General features: G+C 39.4%; 2 protein-coding genes across 2 annotated transcripts in view; both read left to right on the forward strand.

Annotated features, from left to right (window-relative positions):
* The window catches only part of LOC124284335 (presequence protease, mitochondrial-like), a 33,469-nt gene extending 26,391 nt beyond the window's left edge, over positions 1 to 7,078 (forward strand). Inside the window, exons 18-26 of the mRNA XM_046720419.1 lie at positions 161 to 237; positions 1,226 to 1,391; positions 1,843 to 1,943; positions 2,294 to 2,518; positions 3,412 to 3,465; positions 3,953 to 4,021; positions 4,689 to 4,803; positions 5,089 to 5,222; positions 6,510 to 7,078. Of these exons, the coding sequence (XP_046576375.1) occupies positions 161 to 237; positions 1,226 to 1,391; positions 1,843 to 1,943; positions 2,294 to 2,518; positions 3,412 to 3,465; positions 3,953 to 4,021; positions 4,689 to 4,803; positions 5,089 to 5,222; positions 6,510 to 6,609 (1,041 nt within the window). The 3' untranslated portion in view covers positions 6,610 to 7,078. The remainder of the gene's footprint in view (positions 1 to 160; positions 238 to 1,225; positions 1,392 to 1,842; positions 1,944 to 2,293; positions 2,519 to 3,411; positions 3,466 to 3,952; positions 4,022 to 4,688; positions 4,804 to 5,088; positions 5,223 to 6,509) is intronic.
* Positions 7,079 to 13,846: 6,768 nt separating this feature from the next.
* Positions 13,847 to 15,715, forward strand: LOC124284319. Its single transcript, XM_046720400.1, is given in 3 exon segments — positions 13,847 to 14,156; positions 15,102 to 15,164; positions 15,167 to 15,715. Coding segments are annotated over 3 exon segments (540 nt in total). The 5' UTR covers positions 13,847 to 13,966; the 3' UTR covers positions 15,454 to 15,715.
* Positions 15,716 to 17,428: the final 1,713 nt, after the last annotated feature.

Raw genomic sequence — 17,428 nt, forward strand, 5'->3', positions numbered from 1 at the left:
CCGAAGGCCTTGTATCGCAATACGCACCGTACCATGGTAAGAGCATACTGTTTCACCCCTAACATGAGGTCTGGCATTGTCTCACAAAAGTCAGGATTTTCTCATCTCCGTAAATCTCTGATGATGATGATGATGATGATGATGATTGTTTCTCCTACAGGGTATCATGTTCTCCTCCCACTGTCTGGAAAGAAACCTGGACAAGATGGCCGAACTCTGGACACACATCTTTACCAGGTCAGGTGGACAGCATATTAGGGGTTACTTTGGGATATCTCTTGTACAGAGTTTTGTTGACATTAGTTGACTTACAATCTGTTCAATACAGAGTTTCTCCACTTCAAATTTAAATATTTTTGTAGGTCAAAAGTGTATCTGATACTCTCCATCACTGAATACCATAACCTTGCCCAAGGTCAGTTACAAGAAAGCCTACAAATGTAAAGTCCAGGGTGCCGTTGTACAAAACAACCTTAGCACTACGACTACCTTAAGTCTATGTTAAGGTGTGGGAGTTATGGCCACCTTAGCACTAATATCGCTTTTGTACCTTAACGGCACCCAGAGCCTTAGTTTTTACTCAGCAATATTCCAGCAACCTCTACTAAGGTTAGTCCGACCAGACAAACTCCCATTCTTTAACATTGCACTAAGGCTACCTTAGTGACTTACACCTTAGTGCAATGTTAAGAATGGGAGTTAAGGTTAACCTTAGTTAAGGTTGCTTCGTGAAAGGAGCCCCTGGTGTACACTATAACATAGGTTTTCCACAACCTGGCACAGTTCCAGTGGCAATCTCATGTATCGGTACCCAAGGATGGGTCTCATACTTTTATTCTTGTTAGGTATTGATTCACTCTCTTCACTGAATGGCCTGGCACTCGCATTAATGGGTACAACAAGGACTGGTTGGCTCAGAGTCAGTATAATGTGTCTGAGTAAGGTATTCATGCTTCACTGCGGCATGGTATCTCAGTGGGCTAGCACTATAAAACCAGCTTAAGTCTGGGCTAGTACAAGCAGCCGCACATACACATACACGTCGTCATATGAGCGAAATATTCTCAAGCACGACGTTAAACCCAATTTCACCTCACCTCTTCACTGAATGAAAGGTTTTAGTGGAGTTTATACTGCTATTGCTGTAGAGATTGTTACTGTTAAGCAGAAATTATTCCATGTGTAAGTCATAAGTGTTTTTATATATTTCCTCTGTTTTATTCAGCCCAGACTTGAAAGATCTGAACCGACTGACTACATTGATCAACATGGCTGCCAGTGACATGGCTTCAAGTCTGTCCAACTCAGGCCACAGTTACGCCGTGAAACATTCAGCAGCAGGCCTTTCACCAGCCGCACAGCTCAGTGAGACTTTCAGCGGCGTCACACAGGTCTGGAATTTTATATGTATATGTATATACATTCTATATTGAAATAGTTGTCTAAAGGTGCCAATGCCAGTATTGGCTGTGCAGAGTTATGTCCCTTAGGCAAACCAGGAACCTATGATTGTGGGTTCAGTTTGCCCTGTTTATGTTTCTACGTTTGTCAGCACCTAAACTGGGTCGTCACTCAGGGTATTCCTCCGTCAGTCTGGCACATCATTATATATATTGACTTTACACCAGACTCTTTCACTCAAAATATAGCAAAAGAGCGATTTTAGTAGTCTTGTGGTTTTACACTGAAGTCCTGGATTAGATTCATTATTTATTGAAAATACAACAATCAGTGACTTTTAAGGATCACAATTGTGATAGATGTTTTACATTTGATTCCTAAATTTAAGTTTGAAATTTGGTCCAATCAGTTTCCTGATTTTTAAGTTCATCTTGTTTCCAGGTGACAACAATGAAGAAGATTGCAGAGTCAGGTGATCACACAGAACTTGTACAACACCTGCAGGAAATAGGGAAACACATCCTGTCCAAACAGAACATCAGGTAGGTGGCGTCTGCTAAGGACTAATATGATGGTGCTTACAATGTGTGAAGCCCATTTCTGGTGCCCCCTGCTGTGATATTGCTGGAATTATGCTAAAAGTGGCATAAAACTAAACTCACTCACTAATGTGATGGTTTACCAGATGAGGAAGTTAGGGAGCATTGTTGTGAAGGCCTTGGCTTTGCACACTGAAGACTCCAAATGTGGAAATGTGGACGCATAGAGAAAAAATAGTTGTCCACTATGTCATTTCCATTTTGTTGTCTTTCAACATCTTCTTTCTTGGACAAATGTGTAAACAATAGGAGGTACAGTAGATAGATCCTGTATGCAATATTTCTCTTTGCAGGGTAATGGTGAATGCAACTCCAAAGTTTATGGACACTGTTCTTGGCAAAATGGAGCACTTCCTGTCAGACATCTACGGGTCACCAGAAGGGGGCGCCACCAAACTGGTGAAGAACCCTTCCTTCGCAGTCAGTTCGTCACACACACAGTTTGAGCTGCCATTCTCGGTCAACTACATGAGCAAGAGTGTACCAGGTGTCATTTACACACATCCTGACTACGCAAGGTAACAGTAGCATCTTGATCAGGGTACTGTTGCACAAAGCTATTATCACCCGTGAAGATCCAAGTCTTCAGCAACCCATGCTTGTCAAAAGAGGCAACTAACGGGATCACTGACTTGGTTTGACACATCATTGTATCCCAATTGTGTAGGTCGATGCTCATTATTGCAATCATTGGATTGTCTAGACTGGATTATTTACTGTAGCTGAACCCGTGAAGATCCAGGTAAGAATTGGTCTTCAGCTGCTTGTCTTAAGAGGCGACTAATGGGATTGGGTGGTAAGGCTCGTTGACTAGGTTGACACATGTCAATATATCTCAAATGCATAGATCATTGCTCATACTGTTGATCACAGGATTGTCTGGTCCAGACTTGATTATTTACAAAATATTGCCAAGTGTGTTGTTAAACAACAAACAAACCAACCTATGGTATGGCTATGACTGCCATAAGTCTGTAGAGGAGTTAAATAGTCGTAGCACTTCAGTAGCTTTTTGAATCAGGACCCAGACCCTGTTCCAGAAAGTGCTTCTGACGCTGTTATTGGTGTAAGACTATAATTACTTTGTGGAATTGTGACCCGCAGAATTTATACCATGGCCTGCATCATATATCACACACAGTTCCAAGCAAAAGCTCATCATATTTGGGATAATCATATCTCCACACACAATGTTCATAATTTATTATTTTGCTGAAGGAGAGATGCAGTGATGGAAACAATATTTTACACTGACAGAATTAGATGCTTCTGTTATTGTGAAGCACTGCCCTGTTGGGTGGAATCTGCTTGGCTCCTTATGGCCTAATGTTGACAATATCTAGTTTGCATTTGACAGTGAAATCAGACAAGGGAGATAAGCGTGTATCTAATAACTTCCAATGTCTTCCAGGTTGAGAATTTTGTCAAATTTACTGTCAAGGAAGTTCCTCCATAGAGAAATCAGGTGAGATAATTAACTCTTGCAACAACAGGTTCTAAATAAATAATTCTTAATTCATGTTAATAATTGCAAGTACCAAATAATTTGATTTGGATTATCATAATAATCAGATCTTTTTGTGAAACATTGAATATGAAACACATCATGGACCCCAAGTGAACATTGCTCTCAAAATCTTCAGCCGATCTGACTTCTGCTTTCTGACAACAAATGGGTTCATTTCATTATGTTGATAAAAATTTTGATTTGTACAATAACTGACAACACTATATTCATTCAATGTTGTAGATGCCAAAGAATCCACAACAATAATATACCGATGATTTATCTACAGTTCTTGTTTTCACAATACAGAAATCCGATAAGGTGGACTGAATGCTTTGCTCACTTGTACTGAGAATTTAGAAACCTTGATGCCGATTGGTCGGTTAGAAAGTACTGAAACATCAGAGTAAAAGACGAGATTGTCTAATGAGTGGAATGTTTTCAGAGAAAAAGGGGGAGCCTATGGTAGTGGAGCCACATGCAGCAGTGGTGTGTTCAGCTTCTTCTCATACAGGTAGGTCCATGTGACTCGTACAACCTCTTGCTGATAAATAAAGTGAGTGAGTGAGTATGGTTTTACGCCGCTTTTAGCAATATTCCAGCAATATCACGACGGGGGACACCAGAAATCGGCTTCACACATTGTACCCATGTGGGGAATCGAACCTGAGTCTTTGGCGTGACGAGCGAACGCTTTAATCACTAGGCTACCCCACCACCCCGATAAATAAAGTCGTATATGGCAGTGATATTCATTGTATAATGATGTTTCAAAATACTAGTATGTGACATTCAGTCAGGGGCAGTGGTGTACTACATTTAGAGGATTTTCTGGTCCAGCCTTGATAATTACAGACCGCCACCATATAGCTGGAATACTGCTGAGTGCGACTTAAAACTAAACTCACTCACTACATTTAGACCTGTGCTATATTTAGACATAAATATCTGGGTTGACTGCCTGTAACAATTTCTAGACTTTTCTTGTGTATATTGCCTCTCCTCTCACATTACATCTTAGTTCTTCGTGCTGGTTCCTGGTTAACACTTAAGTGTTGATTCCCAAGTTGAAACTAAACAAAGTGATAGTCCACCTCAGCCAAAGAGTATAACAATAACATATCCGACTGCTGGCAAGAACAACTTATCATTGGTGCATAAAACATTTCATCCATTTACAGGGACCCTCATTCCCTCCAGACTTTAGATGTGTTCGAGGCTGCAGGGCAATGGGCAGCAGACGGCAAGTTTACAGACCAGGACATTGATGAAGCCAAACTTGGAATCTTCCAACAGGTGAGCATCCTGAATGTAGAAAGGACTCTTAAGAATCCTGGGAATGAAAGTCAAAGTGACTTTGTGCTGTCTTGTCGCATCCAAACTGCTTGAAACGATGAGCCTGAAACCTTCAGAAAGAACTACAATATGGTGTGTATACTGGTTGGTAAATATCTTAGTGGTCAAGCTGACAACTTGAAACAAAAATAAACTCAGAAATTGTTGTGATAATGTGAAATGTTGATAATGTGAAATGTTGAGGCAGGATGTTCAATTTACATGGCGTAATGTATGATGTACCAGGTGGACAAGCCAGTGGCGCCGGGAGACCGAGGATCACTTGTATTCATCAACAGCATCACGGATGACATGAGACAAGCCATGAGAGATGAGCTGTTTGCTGTGTCCAGGAATGACATAACAACAGTGGCAAACAAGTAAGGTGGAATCTGTGAAAGTAGACAAAATTAACATGAGCACAGCTAGTTATGACCCTCATATCAGTCTAATCTCATTGCTTAGAGTATGAGGTGAGGTGAGGTGAAATTGGTTTTTACGTCGTACTTGAGAATATTTCGCTCATATGACGACGACATGCATGTGTATGTGTATGTGCGGCTGCTTGTACTAGCCCAGACTTAAGCTGGTTTTATAGTGCTAGCTCACTGAGATACCATGCTGCAGTGAAGCATGAATACCCCACTCAGACACATTATACTGACTCCGAGCCGACCAGTCCTTGTGGTACCCATTAATGCCGAGCGCCAGGCAGGGACCAACAAGTACCATATTTTAACGTCTTTTTGGTATGACGCGGTCGGGGATCGAACCCGCAACCTTCCGCTCTCCGGGCGGACGCTCTAACCACTACACCACAGAGGCGGTCTTAGAGTATGATGACCTTAGGGGTGAAATAGTAAATGTTGAGCACCAAGTATTTTCATTAACCATTTAAGTGGGAGAGTGAGTACGGTTTAGCAATATGCCAACAATATTTCAGCAATATTACAGCTGGGAACACCAGAAATATGCTTCACAAAGTATACCCATGTGGGGAATTAAACCCAGGTCTACAGCATGACAAGTGAACACTTGAACCCCAGGGCTACCCCAGTGTCCAACAACAATTTCAGTGATCAGACATCAGGGTCCAAGTCCTCCAACCTATTTTGACCATGGCCAGTTTATACAGAGTGTCGGATGATTGCAGTAAATAGCTGAAATATACTATTTTTGAGAATATTGGTAGTGTTACCATTCTAATGAAGACAATAATGTCATTGCCTGGACAAAGGAGCCATGAATATGATAACATGATATAGCATGCTTTTCAATTTACATCACCTGTGAAATCAGAATTAACCAGGGAATATGTGTTACTGAGAAATACAGCGATTAAGTACATACAGTTGTATGCTTCATTATAGATTTCAGAGGGATTCATTATGTCAGTAACACTGAGGTTAAATTTATAAAATTATAATAGAAAGGAGTAGTATACACAATTAGTTATAGTACCCACTGATACAGTATTACCACCCTAGACTGACAAAGTTAGCGGGACATCATATGACCTTTCACTGAATTTTGTGGGGGCGGAATTGGGGTGAAAAGACTTGATAATGGGGTTGCGGCCGTTCTGTCATTGTGTACACTACTAGAGGAAATTGGAAAAATAATTATGACAAAATAATTTTTGTCAAGTTATTACATGTTCATTCCAGGTACTTGCTGAACAAATCTGGAGCACAGGGAGTGTCCTTCCTGGGCCCAGCCAATGAAACAGTCCAGGCAGACAAGACATGGACGATCATCAAGGAGTGAGATGTCCAGCATCTCAGAGCTTGACACTGTCATCTGCAGAAAGTGCTATGTTACTGGCCTTCTATAAACACTGGGTGTATAACAAGTCATATTCCCTTCATTTTTGGTAGAGGCTGTGGAATATATAATTCAGGTTAATCAGATTTCTGTGATGTGGCCATATTGCTAGTGACAACAACCAACACCCTTTTAGTAAGTAATTATTGAATATAGGTAGTAGTGAAAGTACCCGTAACAAGGAAAGGAAGAGATAAGACCACATGTGTGAAATTCTTCTCTATTTCCCATCCATATTTCCACAACTTGATAAATTCTTCTATCCTTGGCATTTCCTGTGTAAACTTTAAGCTGAAGTAGTCGTGCGTGTGCTGGCCATATTGACAAGAGTGATAGTTGTGCACGTGAAAATATGTGTGTGTGTGTGTTAAATTGTAAAAAATGAAAATGTGAATAAACCTACCGAATCATTCTCGTGGGCATGTTTTTAGTGAAGTGGCGATACAAAAGGGAGATAACTCTTGACACTTTAACAGCATTATCCTGAGGAGGCTGTAAAACTGAGGTCAATGTTTGTTCCACATTTCAGGTATTCCTTTTATTAAAGTAACACATTTCCACCTCCATGTGTTCAACTTTAAAACACTAAAATGCAGTTTTGTATTTTTTCTAAGATGAAATTATGTGAAACCGTTCCCTGCACTCCAGTTAATTCTCATACTTGCACAAGTCTACATGGGCGGATCAAGGAATTTTGAAAAGAAGGGGTTTGCCAATGCAAAAAAAATATCTTCAATGTGATCTTAAGTCATTTTTGATGGGGGCTAACCCCCCTCTGGATCCGCCACTGAGTCTAGCAGGAAAGGAATAGGCATACGATGATGTGTCAAACATGTAAGCGAGTCTGACCACCCGATAGTCGCCTCTTACAACAAGCATGTGATGCTGAAAAACACGAATCTTCACGGTTATAACTCAAAAAGTGTCTAGCCATGGCCATAACAAAAGTGACTAACTTCATGAGTACAGACTTGCAGCAAGGCTATCTAATTATCTACACTATATTGAGGAAGAAGAATTAACTGTTTTCGTACTATAACAAATTACTGCAGGTAGCTTTTATAGCAACAGTTCTCCTGCAACATGTGTATCGCGTTAGCCCTGAATCCTACGCAAAGACGCTATCTTTGTGTGCAGGGCGATCGAGTCATGTTGATCCTGGGCCCAACGCTCGCGTGTTAGGTATTCCTTCAATCAAGGACAAACTCTCACCTCGGACCATAGTCACTCTTCTTAAACATGGCGTGCGACTGACACGGTGTATCATGCAAACCAGTTGACTTGAGATCAGACGTAAGGCGTCCACAGACAAGCGTGGTGTCAGTTCAAACAGTGTCAGTAGACCGATTAGAGGGGGATATAGCTTGAATTAAGTTAAAGTCACGTTCGAAGGAGTTGCCGTTCATCCCCTCACACCGATGTAGCTTCATGAATAGACATGGCTTTATTTGTTGACGGAATTAGATTCAAATCATTCTTTTCAGTAACTGTTCGCTGCCGGTCAGTATTTCAGAATTGGGACGACAGCTAAATTGGGGGCAAACGGAATATAGGAATGCACAATGACACTTAGAAAGTGGTCAGATGTTTAATGTTATATTTAGGATTACACTTAAAGAACACAGTAAAGAACATATTCTAGTACTTTTGTTGGGTTGAGTCCCATCCCGGATTCGAACCGACACTCTTAGTGAGTTAGTGAGTGAGTGAGTGAGTGTCGTTTTACGTCGCACTCAGCAATATTCCAGCTATATGACGGCGGTCTGTAAATAACCGAGTCTGGACCAGACCATCCAGTGATCAACAGCATGAGCATCGATCTACGCAATTGGAATACGATGACGTGTGAACCGAGCCAGCGAGCCTGACCACCCGATCCCGTTAGTCGCCTCTTACGACAAGCAAGGGTTGCTGAAGATCAATTCTAACCCGGATCTTCACGTGTTAAATTCGACACTCTCAGAGCCAGGCACCTAATCGCCAGCTCACAAGTACTAGAAACCAAAACCAAAATACTAGAGTCTGTTCTTTACTGAGAAAGCGTTGTCCCAAATATAACGTGCTAAACGGAATATGTTTTATATTTTGATGAGTGAACATTGTGTTGAACGTCTCGAAACAAGTTAAATCGTTGTTTCTGGGGTCAACTAAACCGTGATGCAGTTTTTTTACTGTCATGATTGAATGTTTCGCCCTGTAAAGATTTTCAGCTACCGTATTACCTCTGACAGTGCATTCTCTTCCCACAGAGGTTACTCCTGTCATATCTTCCTACGTTACGTAGGAAGATATGACAGGAGTAACCTCTGTGGGAAGAGAATGCTGACAGTGGGGCATCTATAATTTTTGTGCCAGCGGTTGACACGGCGTCTGTTCTTTTTAATGCTGGCACAGATGCAACTGATGCTCTTACGGAATCCGAAGTTCTGGAGTCATACAAGGAGTAAAACGGTCATTATCACCAACACATAGTATTAGAGATATGTGGTGATATTCATTAAGATTAAGTCAGAAATTGCCAAAACTTACGCTAAAGCTGCTTAATGAGGGTGGGTGAGTGAGTAAGTATGGTTTTACGCCGCTTATAGCAATATTCCAGATGCATCTCGACACCAGAAATTGGCTTCACACATTGTACCCATGTGGGGAATCGAACCCGGGCCTTCAGCATGACGAGTGAACGCTTTAACCATTAGGCTACTCCACCGCCCCAGCTGATTTCTGAATGTCACTGAAGCAAAATCTCCAAATTTAAGTCAGAAAAAAATAAAGAAATTTTGTCAAAGACTTAAAGTTTATATCATACAGAGCGTATTATCTGGCGTCAGTTAGAGGCTTGCCTTGCTCCAAGGCTGTACTGAGTGCTAAGCCTATGGATGTTTAGTAATCTATCCTTTAATGAGGCACTAGCGGACAGTACAGAGAAGGCAGTCTGTTATTTATATTTTTTCAGAACTTTTCATTAAAACTATCAATATTACATTAGAGACTTGTGCAAGTCTAGTTTGAGGCCAGCGGTTCCTGGCCTAAGTAAATATGGAGTATTCAGATTTGAAAACAAATCCGTGACCCGCAGGTCAAATGTTGACGATACATTGCAATAATCTATGAGAATTTCACTGCACAAACTGCACATAACCCGAAAACGTGTTCTTTTGTGTTTAACAAAACATAAAAAGTTATCACCCATTAATCTCGCTCTAATATAATGATTTTCTGTAGAAATGTTGGGAGATAACATCAGAAAAACACTCTCACAGTCTGGGTCAGCACCAGCTGACACCAATGATAATAACCCTCAACAACAAATACCATTCACGCGTACCATACAATTTGAAAAACAATTCTATAAAAATAAACAAACGCTCTATTCTATTTTCAATCACCATGGAAACATAATACTTTAAAGCCTCTCATCCCGCTCCCCAGGCTATAGATTCCGGGTTTGGTCGGTTATTGCCGAGTTTGTCAGCCGTATCAAGTTATTCGCCTCATTGCAAAGGTTGACAATTTTCACAGCGTGTTTATGTATTCATAAATCAGCTATATAGCTATTTCTGATTAATGCACGGTATTTGAATAAGATAACAGGGTTGGCATAATGATTATACCCGTTTTGATTTATGTGGAAACGTAGAATAGGCAACATCAATTTTAAGTTACTGAAGTGTTTTGAAATACACAGGGGCAGGAGCAACGGGTTGTAGGTCAGGGCCGGTCAGGGCCGGTGTCGTGGGGTCACATCACAAATGACAATTACTGGAAATATTGTTATTGTTAAAACTATAATTGAAAAATAATATTGGGTTGATAACACTTTACAGCCACTCGTTATTGGAAACATGAATTACAAAAAAATGGATACCAACGCCCTTGGAATTAAATAGTTTTGTGTGTGTGTTATTGACAACATTTCTCCCGAACATACATGCGCAGACATGCCGTTAGGTGTATATATGACTATTTATTAAGGTAACACACAAATCGTACATTGTTTATGTTTAGGTGAAGATTCAACACAAAAAGTCAAATTTCTTACTTTACAGTAGACATAACAGTAAAACAGACAGACTTATCCAAATAGCGTTGTATTTGTCAAGTAACATCAAATCACAGATCTGCTAGCTATTACTTAGCATGTAGAATTATTTCAAACTTTATGTAACCATTTTCTCATGGCATCCATGAGAACTGATCCTGCACTTGTTGGAATATATAACATTATGCACCTGGATAACAAAATTAATCATCACCCATGCTTTATTTTCAATTTCCAAAACTTCTATGCACACTTATAAATGTCTAAATATGAAAATGATTTTGATAAATATCTAAGGTATAATATACGAGGGACGACGGAACATTCCGAGCCTAATTATTAAATACACCCTCCTGCTTGCATGTATTAGTGAGTGTGTGCGTGAGTAAGTATGGTTTTATGCCGCTTTTAGCAATATTCCAGCAATATCACGGCGGGGGACACCAGAATGGGCTTGCATGTATGAAGTATACAATACATATCGTGTTTCCAGGTCGTATTTAAACCAAATACAGAATCAAGGAGCATATTTCAGCATGCATCAAAGGGACTAGTTATTCTCTGCCGAAGTCCTCACATGGGTACAATGTGTGAAGCCTATTTCTGGTGTCCCCTGCTGTGATATTACTGGAATATTGCTAAAGGCGGGGTAAAACCTAACTTAATCACTCAGCCATTCTGCTGACGAAACTATTAATGGTTATATAACGTTCTGTCACCAAGTATCTCCAACTGAAAGGGCCCACTCCAGCATCCACCCATACGGATGTGGCGTCAACTTTAGGGGATGATGCTCCTTGTTTGACGTTAAGAGGTCAGCATCAGAGTTCAAGAGGGGAAGCGAACCTACGAGGTAACCCAAGAGCGGAAGCCATGATGCCACCACTTAGGAATATGTTGATGAAATACATGATAAAGGTGTTATCACAATGTGTTCCAAGGCTTTTGATCTGAAACAACCCAGGTTCATCAACTCTGGTTATACTCAACGTGTTTCAGGCCCAGTCGATTTTGTTATGCAGTGTAAAACCATGGGCCAGTTCATAGGGGGATCCAGGAATTTTCAGTGTGCGTGCGTGCGTGTGAAAGCCCTGACTGAACAGCCCCTTGGTTCCGCCAATGCAAAACATTTACTGCAATGTGGCTTTTAGTCATTTTCAAAAATGGGGTGGGGGGTCGAAATCCCTGATGACGATGACCCCTCTTCATGCATACTGTTAGTAGAGCATTTACCATTATCACTATCATATTGCATAAAGTCGCGTTCTTTATGTACAAACAACTTTTATATGTTTTCACCCGATCCTTAGTGGGTGTATATAGGACAATAAGTATGACATGCAGACTAGACAATATCAATATTTATTTTTTTATAGAGTTTAGTTCAAGTATGTTTTACAAATACAATTCGCTAAGCGAGTACAATTAATGAATTTAAGTTTCGTTTCACCGAAAAATCGTCCGGAAGGCGGGGTTTCTGGATACCGGGGTTCGAGTAAACGGGCTTCGACTGTACACAATCGACAAAGCAGTACATATAATGTCGTAACAATGTTAAATATAAAATGTATGCATGGTATGACCAATCATATCGCCGTATATATCCTTGAGTTCGAAGCTTACTCGAGAACCTCAAGCATCCTCCAAATAACACTGTATCAGATTACTTGTATGTAACTATAAAGAGATCGTTTTTGAACGGGAGCAATGTAGCTTGCTGCCCTCACATTATATTGGTAACATTAGCTGATAATCATCATCCTTCAGGCTGCTGCCTTTTCTCTGCTGTCGACGTTTTTTTACGCCACAAATGTCGGATCATTGTGTGTGCGATACACCATCGCGTTACACGACCCATAAACACCGAGTTCTGTCATTTTGTTTCAGCTTTGGGACGTTTTCTTCAGCACGAGTGACACATGTGAGAGCCCCGAGCTTCATTCAGTTAACATGGCTAATGCCTATCAAATAGTTTCGTTTCGGTGTTGTTTTAATATCAAGAAAACATACATTTCAAGAGAACTGTTTCATTTGCAGAAATCGTTTGTGCACTGTAATAGTTAGTGCTATTAGTATCAGTGTTACTTAGTCTTTTTTTTAAATAAAAATTAAATTTATACTGTTATTTAGTTGGTGTTAGCTCTGGTGAATACAAACGACTGCCACAGTATACCACCGACAATGTTGTGTAAAACCATACTCACGTAATTATAACAGTGAGTGAGTGAGTGAGTAAATGAGTGATGGAGGGAGGGGGGAAGCGAGCGAGCGAGCGAGTGGTTTTACGCTGCTGTTTTGGCGGGGACATCAGAAATGGGCTTCAGACATTCAGAAAATCGAAGCCGGACCTCTGACGAGACGAGTGAACGATGTACCCACCAGGCTACTACCCTCACGGATAAACAATGTAGCACTGTATTGCATGACAAGGGGTTCAGGTGACACGTCCCAACGACTTGAATATTAACGGTGACATTTATTTACAAAGTACGCTAATAAAACGTACAGCGGTTAGGTGGTTAAGCATCTCCCCAAACACTAACAATAACAAAGTTGTCTATATCTGTAGATGTTCTAAAAACACTTTTGTGTGTGCAGTTTGGGGCAGAGGGAAAGCATGATGAACATTTGAAAGTTAACTTCACACAACAGCTATTTCAATATGTTCGTGTATGTTTATCTCAGCGTGTATGTCAGAAAGGTACACTGATGTGAGTTTACTGCTTCGATACAATATATTACGACAAATGTCACAATGATCTCATGGGCACGTGTTAATAGCGATATATATGCGTGATTCTTCACATAGGTTGTTATGAACAATAATAAGGATATGATTTCATCTAGTAGTCTAGACGAACATTGCATAAATTCCTTATATTTATAACATGGCAAGACCTTCTTTGTGTCTTTTGGTGGTCTTTCTTTGTTTGTTAGCAGGTATACTATTAATAGCACATCAAGGTGATGACATAGGTGATGTACATACGTCCTTGACAGACAGACAAACACACATGGCATTCGAGAATCAATATTTCGCGGGAAAGTTGAGAAGTAGTGCTATGCGCATGCGCATTGCACGCTATATTTCCCGCGTTATTTGTCACGTGGTACATGGGAGGTCGTAACTGAGCGTTGTGATTGGTTATAATGCGAGGTCACGTCAAGCGCATGGCATCTGTATGTATACAATCCCAGGAACATAACAGTAAACGAACGACACTGGATATTCTATGAAACACGAAATTCAGAGCAGCAACAATGATGTCAACTAGATTGAGTGGAGAAGAGCACTTTGATTTTTGTACAAGACCAAAACGGCAACGCCTGGAAGCCCCCAAGCATTATGACGTGAATGGAAGTGGTCCGAAGTGCCTCGAGTTAGAAGGGGTCATTTCTGTACTGAAGGAATACGACGATTACGACGGCGGGATTAACTGCAGCATGTGCGGTAAGTTGGCTATTTACGATTACGATGATGCAGATTTTCTCGAAGTTTCTCTCAAAAGTTTTCACCCGTCCTGTTCGCCTTGTAGGCCAATTGAAAGTTTTTTCCTGGTTGTCAAACATTTGATCGATCGCATTATGTTTGCCAAGTAGATTCTAGAACGTATCCAAAACGTTAGTGCGATAGAGCCGTGTACTGATTTCACTAAATGCGGCCCCACAGTAAAAATTATGAAAGACAAAACTCGTTCTGTTAATCATGGGTTTTTCTGATTATCTAGATCCTGAGTCAAAATGGCACTTCATTTTGTTTGTTGACAAAACTTTCTTTCAAATTGACCAAATTATTTTTCAAATAAGTTAAAGACTCCCGTGTGCTACTGTGGCATTGTTAAAAGCCACTTGCCGCTGTTACTATATACGATATTCTATTCACAATATTACTTGTTGTTGAACGCATAATGTGATTGTGGTCGGTCTCGTCGGATCGGCTCGAGTTCTAAAAATAAAACTAGGTCATAAGCGGCGCTCATTCATAAAACAACCACGTGACATTCACAATCCGTGACGCTTGTACACATTGGCACGTGGTTATGTTATGATCATGATGCAGTAACAGACAACTGAAACTGTTCTTAATAATTGTATTGTTACACAACTGAAACTGTTCTTAATAATTGTATTGTTAATGTTGAACTCCATTTTGATAACAAGTTGTATACCAAATAGTCTAAAAAGCAATGTTTTTATATTAAAGAATAGGTTAGTTCATAGCAACATTTCATAGTTATATTTAGTGTCAGCCAAGGTTCTAACAAGTGTGTTAAACCAGTTGTGAATAGACTTCTTTAGCTCTTTTTATGTAAAAAACAATTACTAGCTGAATATGATGAAATGTATAATTCTCTTGCTAGCATTAATTATAATACCAGTTTCATGTCTTTTACAGGGAAGCTGTACAAGAGCAAGGTATGCTTCATCAAACATATCTGGGAGCACAGCATCTACTGGGATGTTTTGCAGACCGAAAGAATCATGAGAGGGTTCTGTCCATCCAAGCAGCTTTAATCTTATATAGTGGTTACCATGGCGTTGCCATGGATGACGACAACATGCTGACCCATCTCCTTGTCACCTCCCCAGGAAGCCATGGAACTGGGGAAAAGAAATCCATCCCTGAGTCCCAGATACTTGAAAATGGAATCACAGCTGAAAGGAAAATTTTGGCGCAGCACCGGAATAAAGTCAAGGCTTCGAGATTCTCGGAAACTTCTCCATTGAAGAGAAAACGTGAAGACTGATTGTCTCGTTTGAACTGTAAATAAACTGACTGTGATTGGACAATTATACTGTGTTGGACTGATTGAAGATGGATGCTTGCAGAATGAAGAAGTGGTTTACAGAAATGTGTCCACAAGTTGACTTTACAGTGATGATTTTTTAGACAATTAGTTCATAATTGTTGTTTTTTTAATATGAGACTCTGACTGTTAACTAATCTTTGTAGTCTTTAGGGGCCGTTCATAATATATATATATTTTATTTTTATTTTTATATTTTTTTGGGGGGTCACCTATCTTCAGGGGAGGTAGGGGGTCATCAATTTGCATGCAAGAATTAGTGAGAGGTCAGCAATTTTGTACATGGCATGCAGTGTGGTCACTTACTTTGTACACAAATTTTAGGAGAGACATTCACATTGCTCATGCTAGCCATAAGTTATGAACGGTCCCTGAAGCAGATATGGTATTTCCATGTGATTAATTTAAAGTTACTATTTGAGTTTGATAACATGCAATTTATGACAGTATGTCTAGGATATATTATTTCAGAATAGACCATAGCACTGTATATAATTACAAATTAATTTCATTATCAGAAAACCTTTCTGTAAGATACATACCTGTTTCTGATGTAGATAGGCTTTTGATACAAGTTTATTTTGGAATCTATAAGAACAATTTGGGTACAACCTTCTACATGAAGAAATCTATTTCCTACCTTTTATTGCTGTACATAAATCACAATTTCTTGATTATACAATCACTTGTACCTTTTTTTTAAACGAACACCAATTTTGTCTATATCATTTGTGGAATGTTACTGAATCTCAAGACTGCCTCTTTGTAAAGTGATGATAGTGGAATGAACACATTATACCAGAATTTCTTTAGCAAGAAACCTTCTGCATCTATGAAATTTAATCGTTTTCTTTTTATAGTTTTTGTGCACCAAATCTGAGTTTGTGTTTTGAGCAGATATTCATGAATATCTGGTATACTGTTTTTATCATTGTTTTCAGTAGAAACTTGTTGAGTAGTGTATACTTTGTACATATAAAGATGTTTAGACTAGGTCTTTCATTGGTTGCCACGGTTATATTTTGTTGCTAAATGATTATGTGATATTTGTTGGTTGTTTTGTTAAATGATTTTAAAGCAAACACTTGTATACAACGTTTTCTGCAAAAAAGTGCTGGTGTAGTTAGGAAATTAAGAATTTATTGTTTAAATGAACACTTATTTACTCAGATTTTAAATTATCTTAATGATTTACACATTCTTTTCATAACTCTGACAAATGTTAAATTAGGTAATTGTTACTTTTGTTTTTTATAAAAATAAATATAGGTACATATTTTACATGAAAATGCAAGAAGAGGAATCTTTGCATGTAAGGATTTTAAAACATATTTCGAAGAGTGATTTCGCTGTCCTCATGTTATTGGTGCCGTGGTCCAAACAAGTTTTATAGTGCCATTATAATTCAAGTATACATATTTTATCTGAATCTGGAATGTGATATGTGACTGTTTGGAGTGACTTCTATTAGTACTTAGTCATTTTTTTTATATGCAGCTTTATGGAGCCCAAACTCACACAATGCTGATTCTGCCAATCACTGCCATTTCCACCAGTCTTGATGTTGTCATTCTCAGAGTGATATCCGAAATAATTTGGTTATATGGAAAGTATGTTTACCAGAGCAGTTTTCAATATTATTAAAGTAACAGTGGTTGATGGCAACATTTGACACACAAGTGTTGACCAGAAAGAAAGGCATTTTGTTTGTTTGACTGTCAATTTTTAGCATCTGAAGCTAAAGGTTTTCCAGATTAAGCTTTAATTTTCAGTTTGTAGGGGACTTGCTGAAGTAGACAATACTGCTTTGTCATAAGAACTGAAATATTTTGGGGATGTTTGCGGGGAAGAAAACTTTCAAGTCATGTGTACTGAAGTTGTTTTTGGTGCTATTGTATGTAATAAACATTTGATA

The sequence above is a fragment of the Haliotis rubra genome, unplaced genomic scaffold (genome assembly GCF_003918875.1).
Source record: "Haliotis rubra isolate DU_JTF1 unplaced genomic scaffold, ASM391887v1 Scf334, whole genome shotgun sequence".
NCBI lineage: Eukaryota > Metazoa > Mollusca > Gastropoda > Lepetellida > Haliotidae > Haliotis > Haliotis rubra.